The 16,731-nt window shown below is 40.9% G+C and overlaps 1 protein-coding gene across 2 annotated transcripts in view; it reads left to right on the top strand.

Moving 5' to 3' along the window:
• Window positions 1–16,731, top strand: part of CNTLN (centlein) — a 506,300-nt gene that overhangs the window by 414,306 nt on the left and 75,263 nt on the right. For both annotated transcript variants that reach the window (XM_075316500.1, XM_075316495.1), the window contains exons 21-23: window positions 7,713–7,810; window positions 13,741–13,867; window positions 15,097–15,234. In XM_075316500.1, coding sequence (XP_075172615.1) covers window positions 7,713–7,810; window positions 13,741–13,867; window positions 15,097–15,234 — 363 coding nt within the window. The remainder of the gene's footprint in view (window positions 1–7,712; window positions 7,811–13,740; window positions 13,868–15,096; window positions 15,235–16,731) is intronic.

Here is a 16,731-nt window from a genome sequence, read left to right as displayed (position 1 = left end):
TTACTAACCCAGTAAGTAAAAACCACATACAAAATAGTGCTTGTGTTTTTTTAAATAGAAACACTCCCCGACTTTTTCCCTGACTCACCAATTTATTAAAATACAAGCATGCAGGTCCGACATAGTCCACAAATGCAAACCTGAAACACATTGGAGCATCTTTGACACACCACTTCTGGGGCAGCTGTGGGCTGGTATTTTTAGGCTGGGGAGGGTCCAATAACCATAAACCTCCCCAGCCTGATGATATCAGCTCTCAACTGTCTGTTTTACCTTTGCTGGTTATGAAAAATAGTGGGGACCCCACCTTGTTTTTTTTATTCTATATTAAGCAAAACCAGGCTAAACACCCTTTAGTGCCACATGAAAGGCAAGTTTATAATATGTAGGGGGGTTGTGAAATTATTTATCTGCAGGATATCTATACTATCAATCTAATATATTTATTTCATGTACCTACCTACAGTTGAAACCAGAAATTTACATACACTATCTAAAAACACACATATGCATGTTTTTCTCACTATTTGACACAAATAAGAATGAACCTTTCCCATTTTAGGTCAATCAGGATTACCAAAATTATTTATATTTTCCAAATGCCAGAATAATGAGAGAGAGAATGTTTTAAGGCATTATTACTTTCTGCAAAGTTAATAGTTACATTTCATTAGTATTTGGTACTATTGCCTTCAAACGTTTGGATATCCTTCCACAAGCTTCTCACATTAGTTATTAATTTGCTTCACATTATTGTCCATTTGGAAGACCCATTCCACCCAAGCTTTAAGTTCCTGGCTGATGTCTTGAGATGTTGCTTCAGTATTGCCACATAATCTTCTTTACTCATGATGCCATCTATTTTGTGATGTGCACCAGTCCCTCCTACAGCAAAACAACCCCACAACATGTTGCTGCTACCCCTGTGTTTCACAGTTGGGATGGTGTTCTTAGGCTTCAAAGCGTCTCCCTTTTCCTCCAAACGTAATTGGGTGGTCATTCTGGCCAAGCAGTTCATATTTAGTCTAGTCAGACCACAGGACATGTCTCCAAAAATTATGGTCTGTGTTCCTGTGTGCACTTGCAAACATTAATCTGGCTTTTTTATGTTTCTTTTGGAGTAATGTATTCTTTCTGGCAGAGTAGCTTTTCAGCCCCTACTGATACAATACTTGTTTCACTGTGGATAATGACACAATCTTCACAAGGTATTTTGCTTTTGTTCTTGGGTTGATATGCACATGTCTGACCAAAGTATGTTCATCTCTGGTACACAGAACCCGCCTCCTTCCTAAGTGTTATGATGGCTTGACATTCCCATTTTGTTTGTACTTGCGTATAATTGTTTGTACAGATGAACGAGGCACCTACAGGTATCTGGAAATTGCACCCAAGGATGAACCAGACTTACAAGTCCATAATTCTCTTCCTGAGATCTTGGGTGATTTCTTCTGACTTTCCCTTGATGCTACACAAAGAAGCATTGTGTTTCAGGTGTACATTAAAATACATCCACAGGTGTGTTTCTGATTAACTCAGATGTTGCAAATAAACCAGAAGCTTCCAAAGACATGACATCATCATATGGGCTGTCCCATCTATATATATATAATTGCCTTATTCTGTCTGTCTGTCTTGCTCCAAAATGACGTCATTACAGTGACAACCGTCACATTGGCCGCTCGGCCCGGCCCCCCGCACGCATTGGCCGCTCGGCTCGGCCTGGCCCCGCATGCATTGGCTGCTTGGCCCGGCCACGCCCCATGCATTGGCCGCTCAGCTTGGCCCGTCCACGCCCCCCACACACTGTGCCCGCTCGGCCACACCCCCGCACACTGTGCCTGCTTAGCCACGCCCCTCACACACTGTTCCTGCTCCGCCACGCCCCCCCGCACACTGTGCCCGCTCGGCCATGCCCCCGCACACTGTGCCCGCTCGGCCACGCCCCCCAGCGCACTAAGCCCGCTCGGCCATGCCCTGCACACACTGTTCTCGCTCAGCCACGCCCCCCACACACTGTGCCCGCTCGGCCACGCCCCCCGCACACTGACCTATTAGACACCTCCCCCCAGGACTACTCCTATTATACTCCTTACTCCTCTCCCCCCAGGACTACTCCTCCTATTAGACTCCTCTCTTCCCAGGACTACTCATCTTATTATACTCCTCTCTCCCCAGGAATACTCCTCCTATTATCCTCCTCTCTCTCCAGGACTACTCCTCCTATTATACTCCCCTCCCTCCAGGACTACCCCACCTATTAGACACCTCCCCCCAGGACTACTCCTCCTATTATCCTCCTCTCTCCCCAGGACTACTCCTCCTATTATACTCCTTCCTCCCCAGGAATACTCCTCCTATTATCCTCCTCTCTCCCCAGGACTACTCCTATTATACTCCTCTCCCCCAGGACTACTCTTCCTATTATACTCCTCTCTCCCCAGGACTACTTCTTTTATTATACTCCTCTCTCCTCAGGAATACTCCTATTAGACTCCTCCCCCCAGGACTACTCCTCCTATTATACTCCTCTCCCCCCAGGACTACTCCTCCTGTTAGACTCCTCTCTCCCCAGGACTACTTCTTTTATTATACTTCTCTCTCCTCAGGAATACTCCTATTAGACTCCTCCCCCCAGGACTACTCCTCCTATTATACTCCTCTCTCCCCAGGACTACTCCTCCTATTAGACTCCTCTCCCCCCAGGACTACTCCTCCTATTATACTCCTCTCCCCCAGGACTACTTCTTTTATTATACTCCTCTCTCCCCAGGACTACTCCTCCTATTAGACTCCTCCCCCCCAGGACGACTACTCCTCCTATTATCCTCCTCCCCAGGACTACTTCTTTTATTATACGCCTCTCTCCCCAGGACTACTCCTCCTACTATACTCCCCTCCCCCCAGGACTACTCCTATTATACTCCTCTCCCCCAGGACTACTAGGACTACTCCTCCTATTATACTCCTCTCTCCCCAGGACTACTCCTCCTATTATCCTCCTCTCTCCCCAGGACTACTCCTCCTATTATCCTCCTCTCTCCCCAGGACTACTCCTCCTATTATACTCCTCTCCCCCCAGGACTACTTATCCTATTATCCTCCTCTCTCCCCAGGACTACTCCTCCTATTATACTCCCCTCCCCCCAGGACTACTCCTCCACACACACACACACTGCACAAAACATACCTCCCCCCAAAACACACACACACACACATACCCACACAAACCACGCAACACACACGCAACGCAACACACAAACAACACCGCTGTCACACGCCCCCACACCCAGACAACACCCAGACCATTTACAGCGCCCTACACAAACACTTGGCAACTACACACAACAATATCTATATAACGTATATAACAGAAATCATACATTACACAATAAATTCTAGAATACCTAATGCGTTATAATCGGGACACCTTCTAGTATTATTTATAAGCATAGTACTCTCAGTGTATGTAAACTTTTGCCTTTGCAGAAAGTAATAAAAATGCCTTAAAATATTCTCTCTCACTATTCTGGCATTTGGCAAATATAAATAATTTTGGAAATTCCGAATTAACCTAATACAGGAAAGGTTTATTTATTGACGTGCACTGACGAGTCTTGTCCAATATATGTAGCCATGCTGCAATTTTTTCCTTCAACCGATTACAACTGAGGAAAAACTTGCAGATGAAGAATGCCTCATTGAATAACATAGTGCGAGTGCAATAAGATTTTTTTTCTCGCATTGCACTCGTCAGATTTGTACGCAAGTGGGAGTAAGGCCTTAAGCAGGCTTTACACGCTACGATATATCTAACGAGATGCCGGCGGGGTCACGTCGTAAGTGATGCACATCCGGCATCATTAGTGATATTGTAGCGTGTGACAGCTATGAACGAGCAGAAATACTCACCTTCTCGTTCATCGCTGACACGTCGCTCATGTTCTAAAAATCGCACGTCCTGTTGTTCATCGTACCCGGGGCAGCACACATCGCTCCGTGTGACACCCCGGGAACGATGAACTGCAGCTTACCTGCGGCTGCCGGCAATGCTGAAGGAAGGAGGTGGGCGGGATGTTTACGTCCCGCTCATCTCCGCCCCTCCACTTGTATTGGCCGGCCACTGTGTGACGTTGCTGTGACGCTGAACGTCCCTCCCCCTTCAGGAAGTGGATGTTCGCCGCCCACAGCAAGGTCGTTTAGAAGGTAAGTACGTGTGACGGGGGTTACAGCATTGTGCGACACGGGGAAGAAATTGCCCATGCCGCACAAACGATGGGGGCGGGTGCGATCGCAAATGCGATCGCACGAGAATTTGTAACATGTAAAGCAGCCTTTAGTCACATAAGTTGTGCAGACTACATTTTCTTATCAAGCTAAGAAACGGATAGCAGCTAGATTGCAGTCATATGGAAGCCATTTTAGGACATTTCCTTCCCCATGTAAATGAATGGTTACAGTACTGAAACATTTTATTTCCGTGTCCAGAAAATGGAAAGAATGGACTGGTCATGGGATCACAACCTAACCACACTCCCTGTGAACTAATCACTGGGCAAGTCCTGAATTTGGTATCAGGCAGTGTGATGACTGTGGACCTGTACCTGGTATATATGATAAGAAAAGCTCATGCTCAGTAAAATCTGCAATCGGCTGTATGCCCTTCATTGCATGGGTACTCACAGAAATACTCGCTGAATTCAAGCTGAATCCAACACCTCAATAAAACTCCATTTTCCTTTTGTTTGTGAAATCTTAGAAACATGGTCCAATGGTCCACATCATTAATATACCAATCTAATGTAAAAACAAAAATTGGTTTCATCCCCATTGTGGCTGATTGAGAGTTAAGCGGGCTTCACACCACGACATCGCTAGCGATGTCGCTGGTGAAAGCACCCTCCCCCGTCGGTTGTGCGTCACAGGCAAATCGCTGCCCGTGGCGCACAACATCGCTTACACCCATCACACATAACTGCCTAGCGACGTCGCTGTGGCCGGCGAACCGCCTCCTTTCTAAGGGGGTGGTTCGTTCGGCGTCACTAAGCGGCCGCCCAATAGAAGCGGAGGGGCGGAGCTGAGCGGGCCGAACATCCCGCCCACCTTCTTCCTTCCTCATTGCGGGCAGCTGCAGGTACGATGATGTTCCTGCGAACAACCTGCGTCCTGCAGCAGTAACGATAATCGGGATTAGAACGACCGGACAACGATCAACGATATGGTGAGTAATTTTGATCGTTAACAGTCTTTTGTGCGTTTCACACGCAACAACGTCACTAACGAGGCCGGATGTGCGTCATGAATTCCGTGACCCCAACAACATCTCGTTAGCGATGTAGTTGCATGTAAAGCCCGCTTTAGTCTCAACCACTCCCAAACCCACTTTCGCATCTCACATCACCTGTTATTAACTCCAATTACTCTGCTTCAGTAGTATACACCACATACCCATATACTATAGTTCTACAATTAAGGTATATCCTATAGTTCTGTAACATTTAGTAAAACATCCATATATTAATTTCTCCCTCTTGAATAAACAGAAATATACTACTGATATATGTATAGAAAATCGTTTCTCCAGCTCAGGTAATGCAGTTTTCTCATATTTTTCTTCCACTCACCACCTCTCCATGGTTTATTTACATGTTCAATGCTATAGAAGGGGAAATCATCCAATTTGCTGTTGTTTGATTCTATGAAATGTCTAGCTGTTCCTGATGTTTTTTTTTATTCTGTATGTCGTACTGTGCATGTGTTCAGCAATGCTTATTTTTTTCTTCTTTTGTGCATCTTTCATATTTTAGATTAAATAAGCAGCAGAGTGGTATCATAATTCATAAACTAATTAAAATTACACTATTTACCCTTGTGTTCTGAAATGCAGGGGTTTTTGTTTGTTTATGTGCACATATTTCAGTTATATATAAAATGTGTGTGTGTGTGTGTATATATATATGTAAATATTAAAGTAAACTTACAAACATACTAATTGTTTCATTTGATCAGTGTAAAATAAGGGTGTCCTTTCTTTAAAGTGACCCATTATGCCGATCATTGGTACATCTGGAGAATTATACGAGAGGCTCTACACCCGTTAGACAAGTGCTCAGGAAATTTTGACTTTTACAACAATCTTACATAAAATATGTGACATATTTTATGTTTTATATTCCTCTTGTGTCATTTTTTTTTTCTACATTTTATTTTGTTTCAGATTGACTTTTGAGGCTTTGAAACCAGTGAACAATGCTCTCCCATGTCACAGTTCCATCTAGCAATAATTAATTTACATTCAGAAGTACATTATGTAAAGCGCTGTGGAATTAATAGCGCTATATAAATGAATACAATTATTATTATTTATTATTATTATTATTATTATTATTATTAAAATCACTGTACAACAGATACAAGATCTACACTTAGGGTAAAACTAAACATAAAAAAGCACAAAGGATGTGTTCCCAAAATTAGTTTTTTGACACTGTTCAATTTTTTTTACACATAAGAATTCCAGCATCTTATAGTTCCGGCAAAGTAGATCGGATTTATAGAAATCCGATTCCCACTGTGCTTTTTTTACGCTTCGTGAACTGATATGGAAAATCCACAGGTTAAAAAAGCATGTAATTGGTACATGACTGTATCAATAAGTCTAATACCAGAAAGTATTAAAAACAGAGCAGCTTTATTTAAAGTATAGCATACCAAAAAAAGGTTAAAACTGCAATAAAAACATGTAAAACAAAGTAATCAAAAACACCATAAAAAAAGGAAAGTAAACTAATAGGTGCGAAAACCTGCAACATCAAAAAACCCACCAATACTCATCATGGGAACATAACCTAAAAGTTACATGTGTTGGGAACAATGACTTGTGGATGCTTGTCCTCAACTCCAACAAAAATGTTTTAACAAGTACCGTATACACCAGGAATTTGATAATCCTTTTGGATATTCTAGAATATGAAAGACTCAAATGAAAAAAGAAAGATATTCACAAAATTACCGGGAAAAACTTGCAGTAAAACGTGCTGAATTTTATGAGATCTGTTGTTTCAATGGCTTGTCTGGAGGTGTAAAAATGTTTTAAAGGTTAAAAGGGTTAAAGGAAATAACAGAAGCCATGCTAACCTCGCTGCTTCAATTTCATCACCGCCTGGCCCCCCACAAGACTTGTTGCTGCAGAGATAATGTCCCGACACATGGATGTGTGACCGCAGTTACTGGATGAGCCCCGCATTCTGAGCCTTTTCTAATAATACCATAAACTGGTAAACATAAGTCCACTTTTCCTTTACTTCTATGTGCACACCACAGTGTATGAAGGCGCTACTGCCTGTTTATTTATGTGCAAGTGATGACTATATATTTGGAGACCTCTTGTAAGATAGGCTGGAAACTTTGGGAAGTAGGAAATATACAGTTTCACTCTTGGTGATGATTAATGCCATTTTATTTTTCGGTAGACTTTGTGAATGGAGTTCTTTTTCTGCCCCAGCTCAATGTGGAGGCCTGGTGTTATTGTTTGTAACGTTATACCTTATTTCCATGTATTTCTACTTCTCTTTTATGAAGTGATTGTATATTTAAACCTTCTAGCACTGGGAGGCAACTACTATATGGAAAGACCTCCCAGATAGAATAAACCGAGCTCACAAGTGTTCATACTTTATATATATATAGATTTTGTTTTATCTCTGCCTTAGACTATGACTGTCGAAATGGCAAAACAGTCCACGACAATTAAAGCTGTGAAAAATGAAGTCCAGGAAAAGGAAGAACGAATTCGGGAACTGCAGGAAAGGTACTGTATCATTTCCAAATTTTTTACTCCAAGGTATGCCACGATCCATTGAGTCTGTCGCCATCTTGTGGCAGTAGCCATCCTTTTTATTCCCTTTCTGGTGAATTCTTGAACGTTCTCACAGATTTTTAACGCTTACGGAATTTTTGGGTCAGGGGAGGTAGAGAGTTTGAGGTGTTAATTCTCTACATTTGTTTTTCGTTTCTCCGTTTTAAGTTTTAATATCACAGATGGATTTTCTGCTTTCACAAGAAAGCTGGGAAGTGCAGCTGAAGGTCACAAATTGTGTGAACTCATAAATGATTTGATGGAGTAACCAAAGTTAGATTGAGACCCCAGAGTGGACTTAATCACCCTTGATGTAAATTCAAATCAGTGCCGAGAGCAGAGGAATCTTTCAGATACAGTAATTCTTTGCCTGGGGGCTGAGAGACGTGTCAAGGTTTAGCTGCTTAAACTGGATTAAGCACCAAAGCTTATATGTATAACAAGTGCAAAAGGACAGTTTTGTTTGTTTAGATATGGATTGATTTGGGTCTTTTAAAAGAGCAGAATTGTAGAGTACTGTAATAGTTTACAAATCATAGCTGCTTATTTTTTTCCCTCTCCTTTTGGGTTATGGGACTTTGATGTAAATTGGTCTTACCGTGCCTTTCTTCTACATATAATGGTTCTTTGCTCTCCGTTCCCGTAATTAGAAATTACTAATTAAATTTTTGTTATCTGATGTATAGCCACGGCGGGAGGAAGTCACCAGGACAAATGACCACAGATTTCAAGTCATTTAGCTTTCGTTATTTGCGTTTCACTTCTGCTTCATTAATAAAGACACCCTTAGAAAAGGAGCTCCAGGAATGTTACCATTTCTAAACTGAGGAGTATTTTTATATATGTATGTATGTGTATATATATATATATATATATATATATATATATATATATATATATATTCATATTCACGTTCTGTTAACACTTTACGCTATTACTACAGTGAAATTGTTCTTTTTAAAGCACATGATTGTATTGTAAACCATTGTCATGCTTTGCTTCACTCAGCAGAGGGAAAGTGGCATCCAAATACTTAGTAGGTATAGTAAGTGGGAGTGAAGAAAAAAAAAGAAAGTTAATGACTCTGTAGACCTATAATAGCTAAATATATGCTTAAAATGATTAATTGTCAACACGGAAAGACCTCTGCAATCTCAAAAGGTTACACATAAAAGTGTCCATAACTGCCGGAAAGGAAAAGGCGACCTGAAGGTGTTGTAGGAGAACATTTCATGTGCAAACATACTTTCTAATACAGGAAAAGAAATGACAAAAAGCAATATATTTCAGTGTTAGGAGAGGGTTTTTTTTTTTAAACAGGATCAGCCCATAATTCCGCACATTTTTCCCAATGTAGAACATGATTGTTTACCATCTATAATTAAAGGATAGTTTCTTGGTATTTTTTTAGACTATTGTTACATTTCCATCTGATTAATATTGACTTTTTGAGATATATAAACTTGGTATTGTACTGTCGACCGATTACATCCATGTTCAGTACACCATTTACATTGTGATCTCTCGTTCCCTAATTCTGGACTCACAAATTTAAAACAGTTCTGTAACGTAAAGGTAAAGCTTTTATACCCTTCCCTATTCCCATATCCTTCTGGAAAGTATTAAACAATCTGTTCCATTTTTAGTTTTAACCATTTCCACACCATACAGTGCTTTTATGGGTAGAAGAAGTTAACATAATATACTATGAACAAATAATTTGTTGCAACATAAATCAGTAATCATATATTGTGGGGGGGGGGTAAACACCTTGTTTGTGTATTCACTGCTGCGTCTTTACAGTGAAAAAGAATTGCATGTGCTATACTGACTTTCTAATATTCTATATAAGATCATTTTTATTTTAAAAATATATAATGCAGCTTCTTCATGGGAAAAGTATACTTGTCTGTGTGTACTCCTCCTACAAGCAACTGTCATTAATATTGTCACTTGAGTTGCCCTAGTTGGCATAGGAAAACCTTCTCTGAACCCTGCATCTTTATAACACTAATGTCTGCCTGTCCCTATGGAATTACTTCTACCCTATGGCTTGTGTGTGTGTGTGTGTGTGTGTGTATGCATCTTTGGATGGTTCTTGTTGCAGTATGTAAGGGCACTAGATAAATAAGGGTTCTTATTATTAGTGATGATGCTTAGGAATTCTTCATTGAGTCCCATACACTGTATTACTGCTTTTTTGCAGTGCTTTTCTTCTTGGATCCCTTGAGATGTTGTTTGTTGAAATCTTGTTAAACTAAATGCTTACATTTATAAAATAACAATACAACTTAAGACTCAGTATTTAATTCTTTTTATTGGCTAAATAAAAAGTGATGGCCTATAGCAAGGCATGGTGTAACACGATGGCCCCAATTTATCAAGATTGGCGTGTTGTATTAGTGTAAAGTGGGCTTTACACGCTACGATATATCTAACGAGATGTCGGCGGGGTCACGTCGTAAGTGATGCACATTTGGCATCGTTAGTGATATCGTAGCGTGTGACACCTATCAACGAGCAGAAACACTCACCTTCTCGTTCATCGTTCACACGTCGAACATCAGGTTGTTCATTGTTCCCGAGGCAGCACACATCGCTCTGTGTGACACCCCGGGAACATTGAACTGCAGATTACCTGCATCCGCCGGCAATGCTGAATGAAGGAGGTGGGCAGGATGTTTACGTCCCGCTCATCTCCGCACCTCCACTTCTATTGGCCGGCCGCTGTGTGACGTCGCTGTGACGCCGAACGTCCCTCCCCCTTCAGGAAGTAGATGTTCGCCGCCCACAGCGAGGTCGTTTGGAAGGTAAGTACGTGTGACGCACAAACGATGGGGGCGGGTGTGATCGCAAATGCGATCGCACGATTAAGTGAAGCATGTAAAGCAGCCTTTAGAGTGCGCCACCTCAAGAAATGTATGCCATTCAGTCGGCCACATCTGTGGCTTAAATTATGATGGCTTTATAGGCCCCACTTGGCCACACTGATTCCTGTTGATTTACGTCTTCTTTTCAAAAAGCTCGTGAACTGGCTTGGTCCAGCATAAAATCACTAAAAGTTGGAAAAATGTTGTGCAACTACAAAGTGCGCACAATTTTATTACATTTTCAAGCAAAAATCTAGCGTAAACTGCTTGATGAATTGGCTCCAATATCCGAATAGTCACATAATTATACACAGCAGGACATAGGAATAGTGCAGTAATAAGGCAAGTGACGTCAAGCAGAACTATCAGTATTCGATGGGGAGGAACAGTTGTGGCAGTAAATAATGGAGTCGTTCATAGATAAGGCATTCTATTGTCCATAATTGATGTCTGGTCCATGATTATGATGCCTCCTCGAGGTCTGAGGGCACATTCCTTAATGAAATGGTATGAATCTGTGCCACACAGATGGTTGTCATGAGTTTGTACTCCCAAATTCCTCTGTCTTCAGAATTTAAAGTTCCCCCTAATGCCAATACTTGCACTTGTGATGTTGTGATCAGGATAGCATGCTCTGTTTATGCTCCGACTGATATAGTGATTATTTATGTAGTCAGATTTTCTTCTGATAAGTGGAAAAGAGCCCTAAGTAAGAGAGCAGCAGCAGTTCTGGCATCCTCCAAATTTGAATGTAGTGCAAAGGGAGTTAGAATGAAGCGGACCATTAGCGGACACTGATCAGCTGCAGGAATCACTTCACATAACAATGTCATGGGAGACCAGGACCTGACATTGTTGAAACAGCACTGGCACTGGAGTTGAGTACAGGCACTTTTATTTTTTTTTTATTTTACATGGGGGAAATATAGTAATTGATACAGGGTTGTCAGAGTAGTGGACAACCCATTTAACTCTTTGTGGATGTGAGAGTTTGCCTGAGCACTGTATTTTACACAATTGATTGCAATCTCTTTTATGTGACACCCAAAATTTGTTATTGGGATTTTAAAATTTGCAGAGATTTTATTATCCCATGATGATCTTTTTCCCTTCATATGAATATGGCCTTAAATACCGCAGTTAATTGGATTAGCTTTGAAATTTAGCCAGCATGTATATGTAGTACTAAGTACATACAGAATATTAAATGTGTAAACATGTCTTAAGACATTATCTAAAGTAGTTGTATTACAAACAAAATGTACCTACCATTAAGGAGTAATTGATTTGTTCCATCTATATGCTACAATGACTATTAACCCATGTTGCTACATTCATAGCTAAAATGAGATTCATTCATGCAGAAATGTACACACAAGTTAGGATGCAGCTCTTACCACTAAATTAGGTTGAACACTATTGTCCTGGACTGCATTAGATTAACCACTTATACATTATACTATGTTTATCAGATGAGGTTGAGGTTACATAAAGTCCGTGGTGCTGTGTTATGAATCGGATACACCTTTGCTCAGATTGTGATGTAGACCCAGCACTCTTCAAGAACCAATGTCTTAAAGAGATCCTTTCACTGGCGTTTTTAATTTTCATAGAGTACCTCTTATAATTGCTGCTGTTCCACTGAGTCCGTAGCAGCTTTTATTTTTTGCCTGTGCCCATCAATCAAAATGATGTCCCTACTAATAAAGAAGGAAATGTTCCTTCCAATAATTTGGGCGTATACCACAGAAAGTCTCCGTGGGTATTTGCTTTTCCTTTTTTACTGACCATTTACAATAGGGCCCTGTCATAGAGAAGTAAAAGTTAACGCCCACAATGAAGCTCACAGCTGCACCCTGGCTGTGTTGTAATGAGAATGCCATAGTGGGCACATCTCTTCCTGCTATTGGAGCATGAGGGGACAGTAGAGCAGCTGCGCTGGAGACTTCCCAAGTGTGTCACAGGCGATGCACTATGTTGCTTTTCTCTTGTGTCTTGGACCCCCAGCGATGCTGCACTCTACTATGCCCGGGCAATACAGTAGAAGAAAGGGATGGGGCACGTGCAGAGTCCTTAGTGTGTTCTCATGAGACCAATCACGCTGAGCCATGCTGCAGCTGTGACCTTCTCTGTGAGCATTTGCCTTTTTGCATCTCTGTGATGTGACTATGTTTTGATTGGCCGGCATGATAGAGGTGAAAATACAAACGCCCACAATGCAGCTCTGTGTTAAGCCGGTTTCACATTTGCGTCGTTTTTACGGAAACAGAATCCAGCACAGATGCAGTAAAGTTCATTTATTTACAGTGGAAGCGTGACACCATGTGGTTGTGTGCTTCATACACAACCACATGTGTTCACATGGTGTCGCACTTCCACTGTAAATAAATTAACTGTATTGCATCTGTGCTGAATTCTGTTTCTATCAAAATGACGCAAATGTGAAACCGGTCTTATACGCCCAGTTTGTTGAAGGGAAAATTTGCATCTTGATCTCCTGGGCATATAACTTTGTAATAGAGGGGCACAGGAAAAAAGGAAACTTTGAGAATCAGTGGAGCAGCAGCAGTTGGAGGAGGTACTCCATTTCCAGTTAAAAAATGTCAAAAGATCCCCTTTCAAATGTACATTCACTTACTATAATATTTGGATTATTTCTTTATTTTTTGGTGTTACCTTGTAGAAGATTAAAAAATCAGGAACTCGTTAACAGACTACATGTTCCAATAAGTGAAAATTGTTCATGCAATGCGAAACTTAAAATGTAAAATTCTATTAGAAAATTGCTAATGCGGCCATTTTCCTGGTTTGAAAGGCTCATGTGAATGGAAGCCTGCTGGTATTATCACCTACTGTTTCACTACTGTATAGTCTTCGCCATTCATATAGTAGAATGTACCCAGTTTTGATGTCTTAAATGTGTAAAACAACTTGCCGCATCTGCTTCTTTGGGAGAAAGTTTAAATCTGAATTGTATAGTAGTAATGTGTAATGTGGGCCTTTGCTCTCTAGGGTGGCTCGCATGGAAAGGGATGTCAACATGAAAAGGCATTTGATAGAGGATCTGAAAACACGGCTGAAAACCTACCAGGAAAACGAAAGACCGAGCAAAGAAATGTTGGAAAGTCTTGAAAGGAAGGTAATTCACTCTGTATATTTATTCCCTGAGCCTATTATTCACAAAATCACCTTGAAATGTGGTGCATTGCATCTGCAGCATAATAATACCCTGGAGACCGACTAACATCTTCCCACGACAGCCATTAACTTGATAGAAAAATAACATGTAATAAGGATCACAAAGCGACGTTGCTTTAAGTACAATGGGTTCAGAAACAGAAGGGTAAACTGTGTTTGTTGTGCCACCATGACACGCTGCACGGAGTTTACCGGCACCAAAACATTCATTCACTTGTAACAAAGACCGGTGGATAAACGTTACGCTAAATTTTAGGCTCATCTCTTTTATTTCACTAAACAGATTAAAGTTTCATCGCACGTTATCTGGCAGCTGCACAGACTTAGCAGAGCTGGATGCCTCATTTTAACTCTTTCTGTTGTGTGCTGTGATCACGGAGTCAGGCTCGGCAAAATTCAGGATTATTTTGTAGCAATCCAAACCTGACGAAGAGTGTGATGATCCTAATTATCAGACTCCTAGATCTCCACGATGCTGTTAGACTGATGATCGGACCAGGGTTTGTGACAATCAGTGCAAATATGCTCCTGTTATACTGGCCCTAAGGTAATGTCCTTGGCATACCTTCAGTCCTATGGGAAAGCTCTGACAACACATCACGTAAGCCCAGTGATATAAAAACAAATTTACCGCACACCAATAAACTCCCTTTTTACCGGTTAATTGCTATAATAAATGTTGTCCAGCGTACTGTATAACCCATGGGTGACATTTGATCATCCGAAGCTTGCATGTTCCCCTTTGCTCTGGGCCTATGATCCGATTTATATTTTTATTATTAACATTTGGTCCTTAACATGTTGTTGAACATTAATAAAACATTAGGATCCTATAATTTGCCAGGGGAGCAGGCCTAAGGTGATTTATGAGTGATGTCAGGAGCCTCTGCCCAGTTTGCACATTTATAATATAGCACCTGTAATTAGAGTACAGATCTTTGTAAATGGAAGTGCATAAAGAAATGATTAAAATATTTCCAGCAATGCATTGGATTCATCGTATAATTACACTGTATTGTGCTGGCTATGTGGTGAAGTTTATATTCGTCGCTACAGTATGGTCCTACAGATCTTGTTATGAATTAACAAGAACTATGGTTCCGATCAGCTGCACCCCTCTTTATCATCCCCACCAGTCCTGGTTACTTCTGCTGTATCATTATTTTCCAGCTAAAAACAACGATAGAGGAGTGTTCACACAAGAAGACATCATTGGACTCATTAAAGCAAAGGCTCAATGTCATCAGCAAAGAAAAGACACAATATGAGCAAATGTACTACAAAATAAAAGATGACCTGGAGAAAAAGGTATGTCGCATGCTTCCTTCCTGATATGTGTATTATGGGGCTCAACCTACATTCGACATTTTGTTTCACTGAAGACATTGCCATATTGCTGGGGGTCGGAGTGCTTTTTTCAGAGGTAGCCATGTTATAGGCAAATTGTGCTGACTCCAAAATTGCCAGCACTTTCCTGAAGCTTTGTCCTAGTAACTGGTGGTGAAGCCGTCACCGATTGGGCTTTCTTGGCATATCCAACTGTATTCTGTGATGGCATTTAGGGAAGTCCTTTATAATTTCTTGGTGCCCTTTATAATTAGAATTCCATGCATAAAGCATACATTATAAAGTAACGGTTAGCTAAATGGTACCTGTGAATTAGGGCAGGTGGATTCTGCCCATGTATCAATGGGCACAACTGACAGGCTGGCATGGAGCTCAAGTGTTTTGCTTTTTTTTCCATGTTTTATACCTGCCTTCTGAAAGTAATTGTAGGATAAAGAGCCAATTGATGGAGCGTTAGGCTCACTAAGTGTTAAAGTGAACCTGACAGGTGCAATATGCACCCAGAACCACGAGCAGTTCTGGGTGCATATTAGTAATTCCTGCCTAACCGTCCCTGTATACACTAGCATAGATAAAGAGATCTTTAGAACAAGTATTTCTAAAGATCTTATATTGTATGCTAATGAGCGAGGGGACTAGTCCCCTGGGCGTTAGTTCCCCAGTTCCCCAATACTTTTTCTAAAGCTCTCTTTATCTATGCTAGTGTATACAGGGACGGTCAGGCAGGAATTAGCAATATGCACCCAGAACTGCTCGTGGTTCTGCGTGCATATTGGACCTGACAGGTTCCCTTTAAAAAGGCAGGTGTAAATATCTAGCCTAAAGGTAGAAATATCAGACTTTTGTTAAGGTATAAAATGTTGGGATGGAACTACCTACCTCACACTTACTAATGAAGGCTATAATGGTATATACCATCTGGTTCATATGTCAACAGCCTTGTGGCCGGAATGATGACACCATCCTTCAGTATAGCGGTCTTGTCCTGGGTTCCATATTTGCCACATTCCTACGTAATAACCCACCAGCCTTTCATCAGATAATGCAGTCTTTAATTATATAGAGATATTTGATCTAGACATCCTGACACACTATTGTAGAAGAAAATACTACTCTCCTGTCAATAACATTAAGCACATGGTGTGCTATCAATAATCGGATATTTTTGTATATTGATAATAAATTGACTTTTACATTGACTTCAATGTACGCGTGCCATCATTTACTTTTAATCATAGCGTGCGGTGTGTGTTCGCATTCTGCATGTATTTATAGTCTCAATCACAGAAAAGTAGCACTTACTATATTGTTTTACATAGTAGAGTGTGTGGACCCAACTTTTCAGTTTCAATGTTGGACTTTTTTATACTTCTGACACTGATAATTCAAACTAAGGATAAGTCATTAATAGCATATTAATGGGGGGGATCCAACACGCAGTACACCCACTGATCAGCT

Source organism: Anomaloglossus baeobatrachus, chromosome 1 (genome assembly GCF_048569485.1).
Source record: "Anomaloglossus baeobatrachus isolate aAnoBae1 chromosome 1, aAnoBae1.hap1, whole genome shotgun sequence".
NCBI lineage: Eukaryota > Metazoa > Chordata > Amphibia > Anura > Aromobatidae > Anomaloglossus > Anomaloglossus baeobatrachus.
This window is presented reverse-complemented; position numbering and strand designations above follow the sequence as displayed.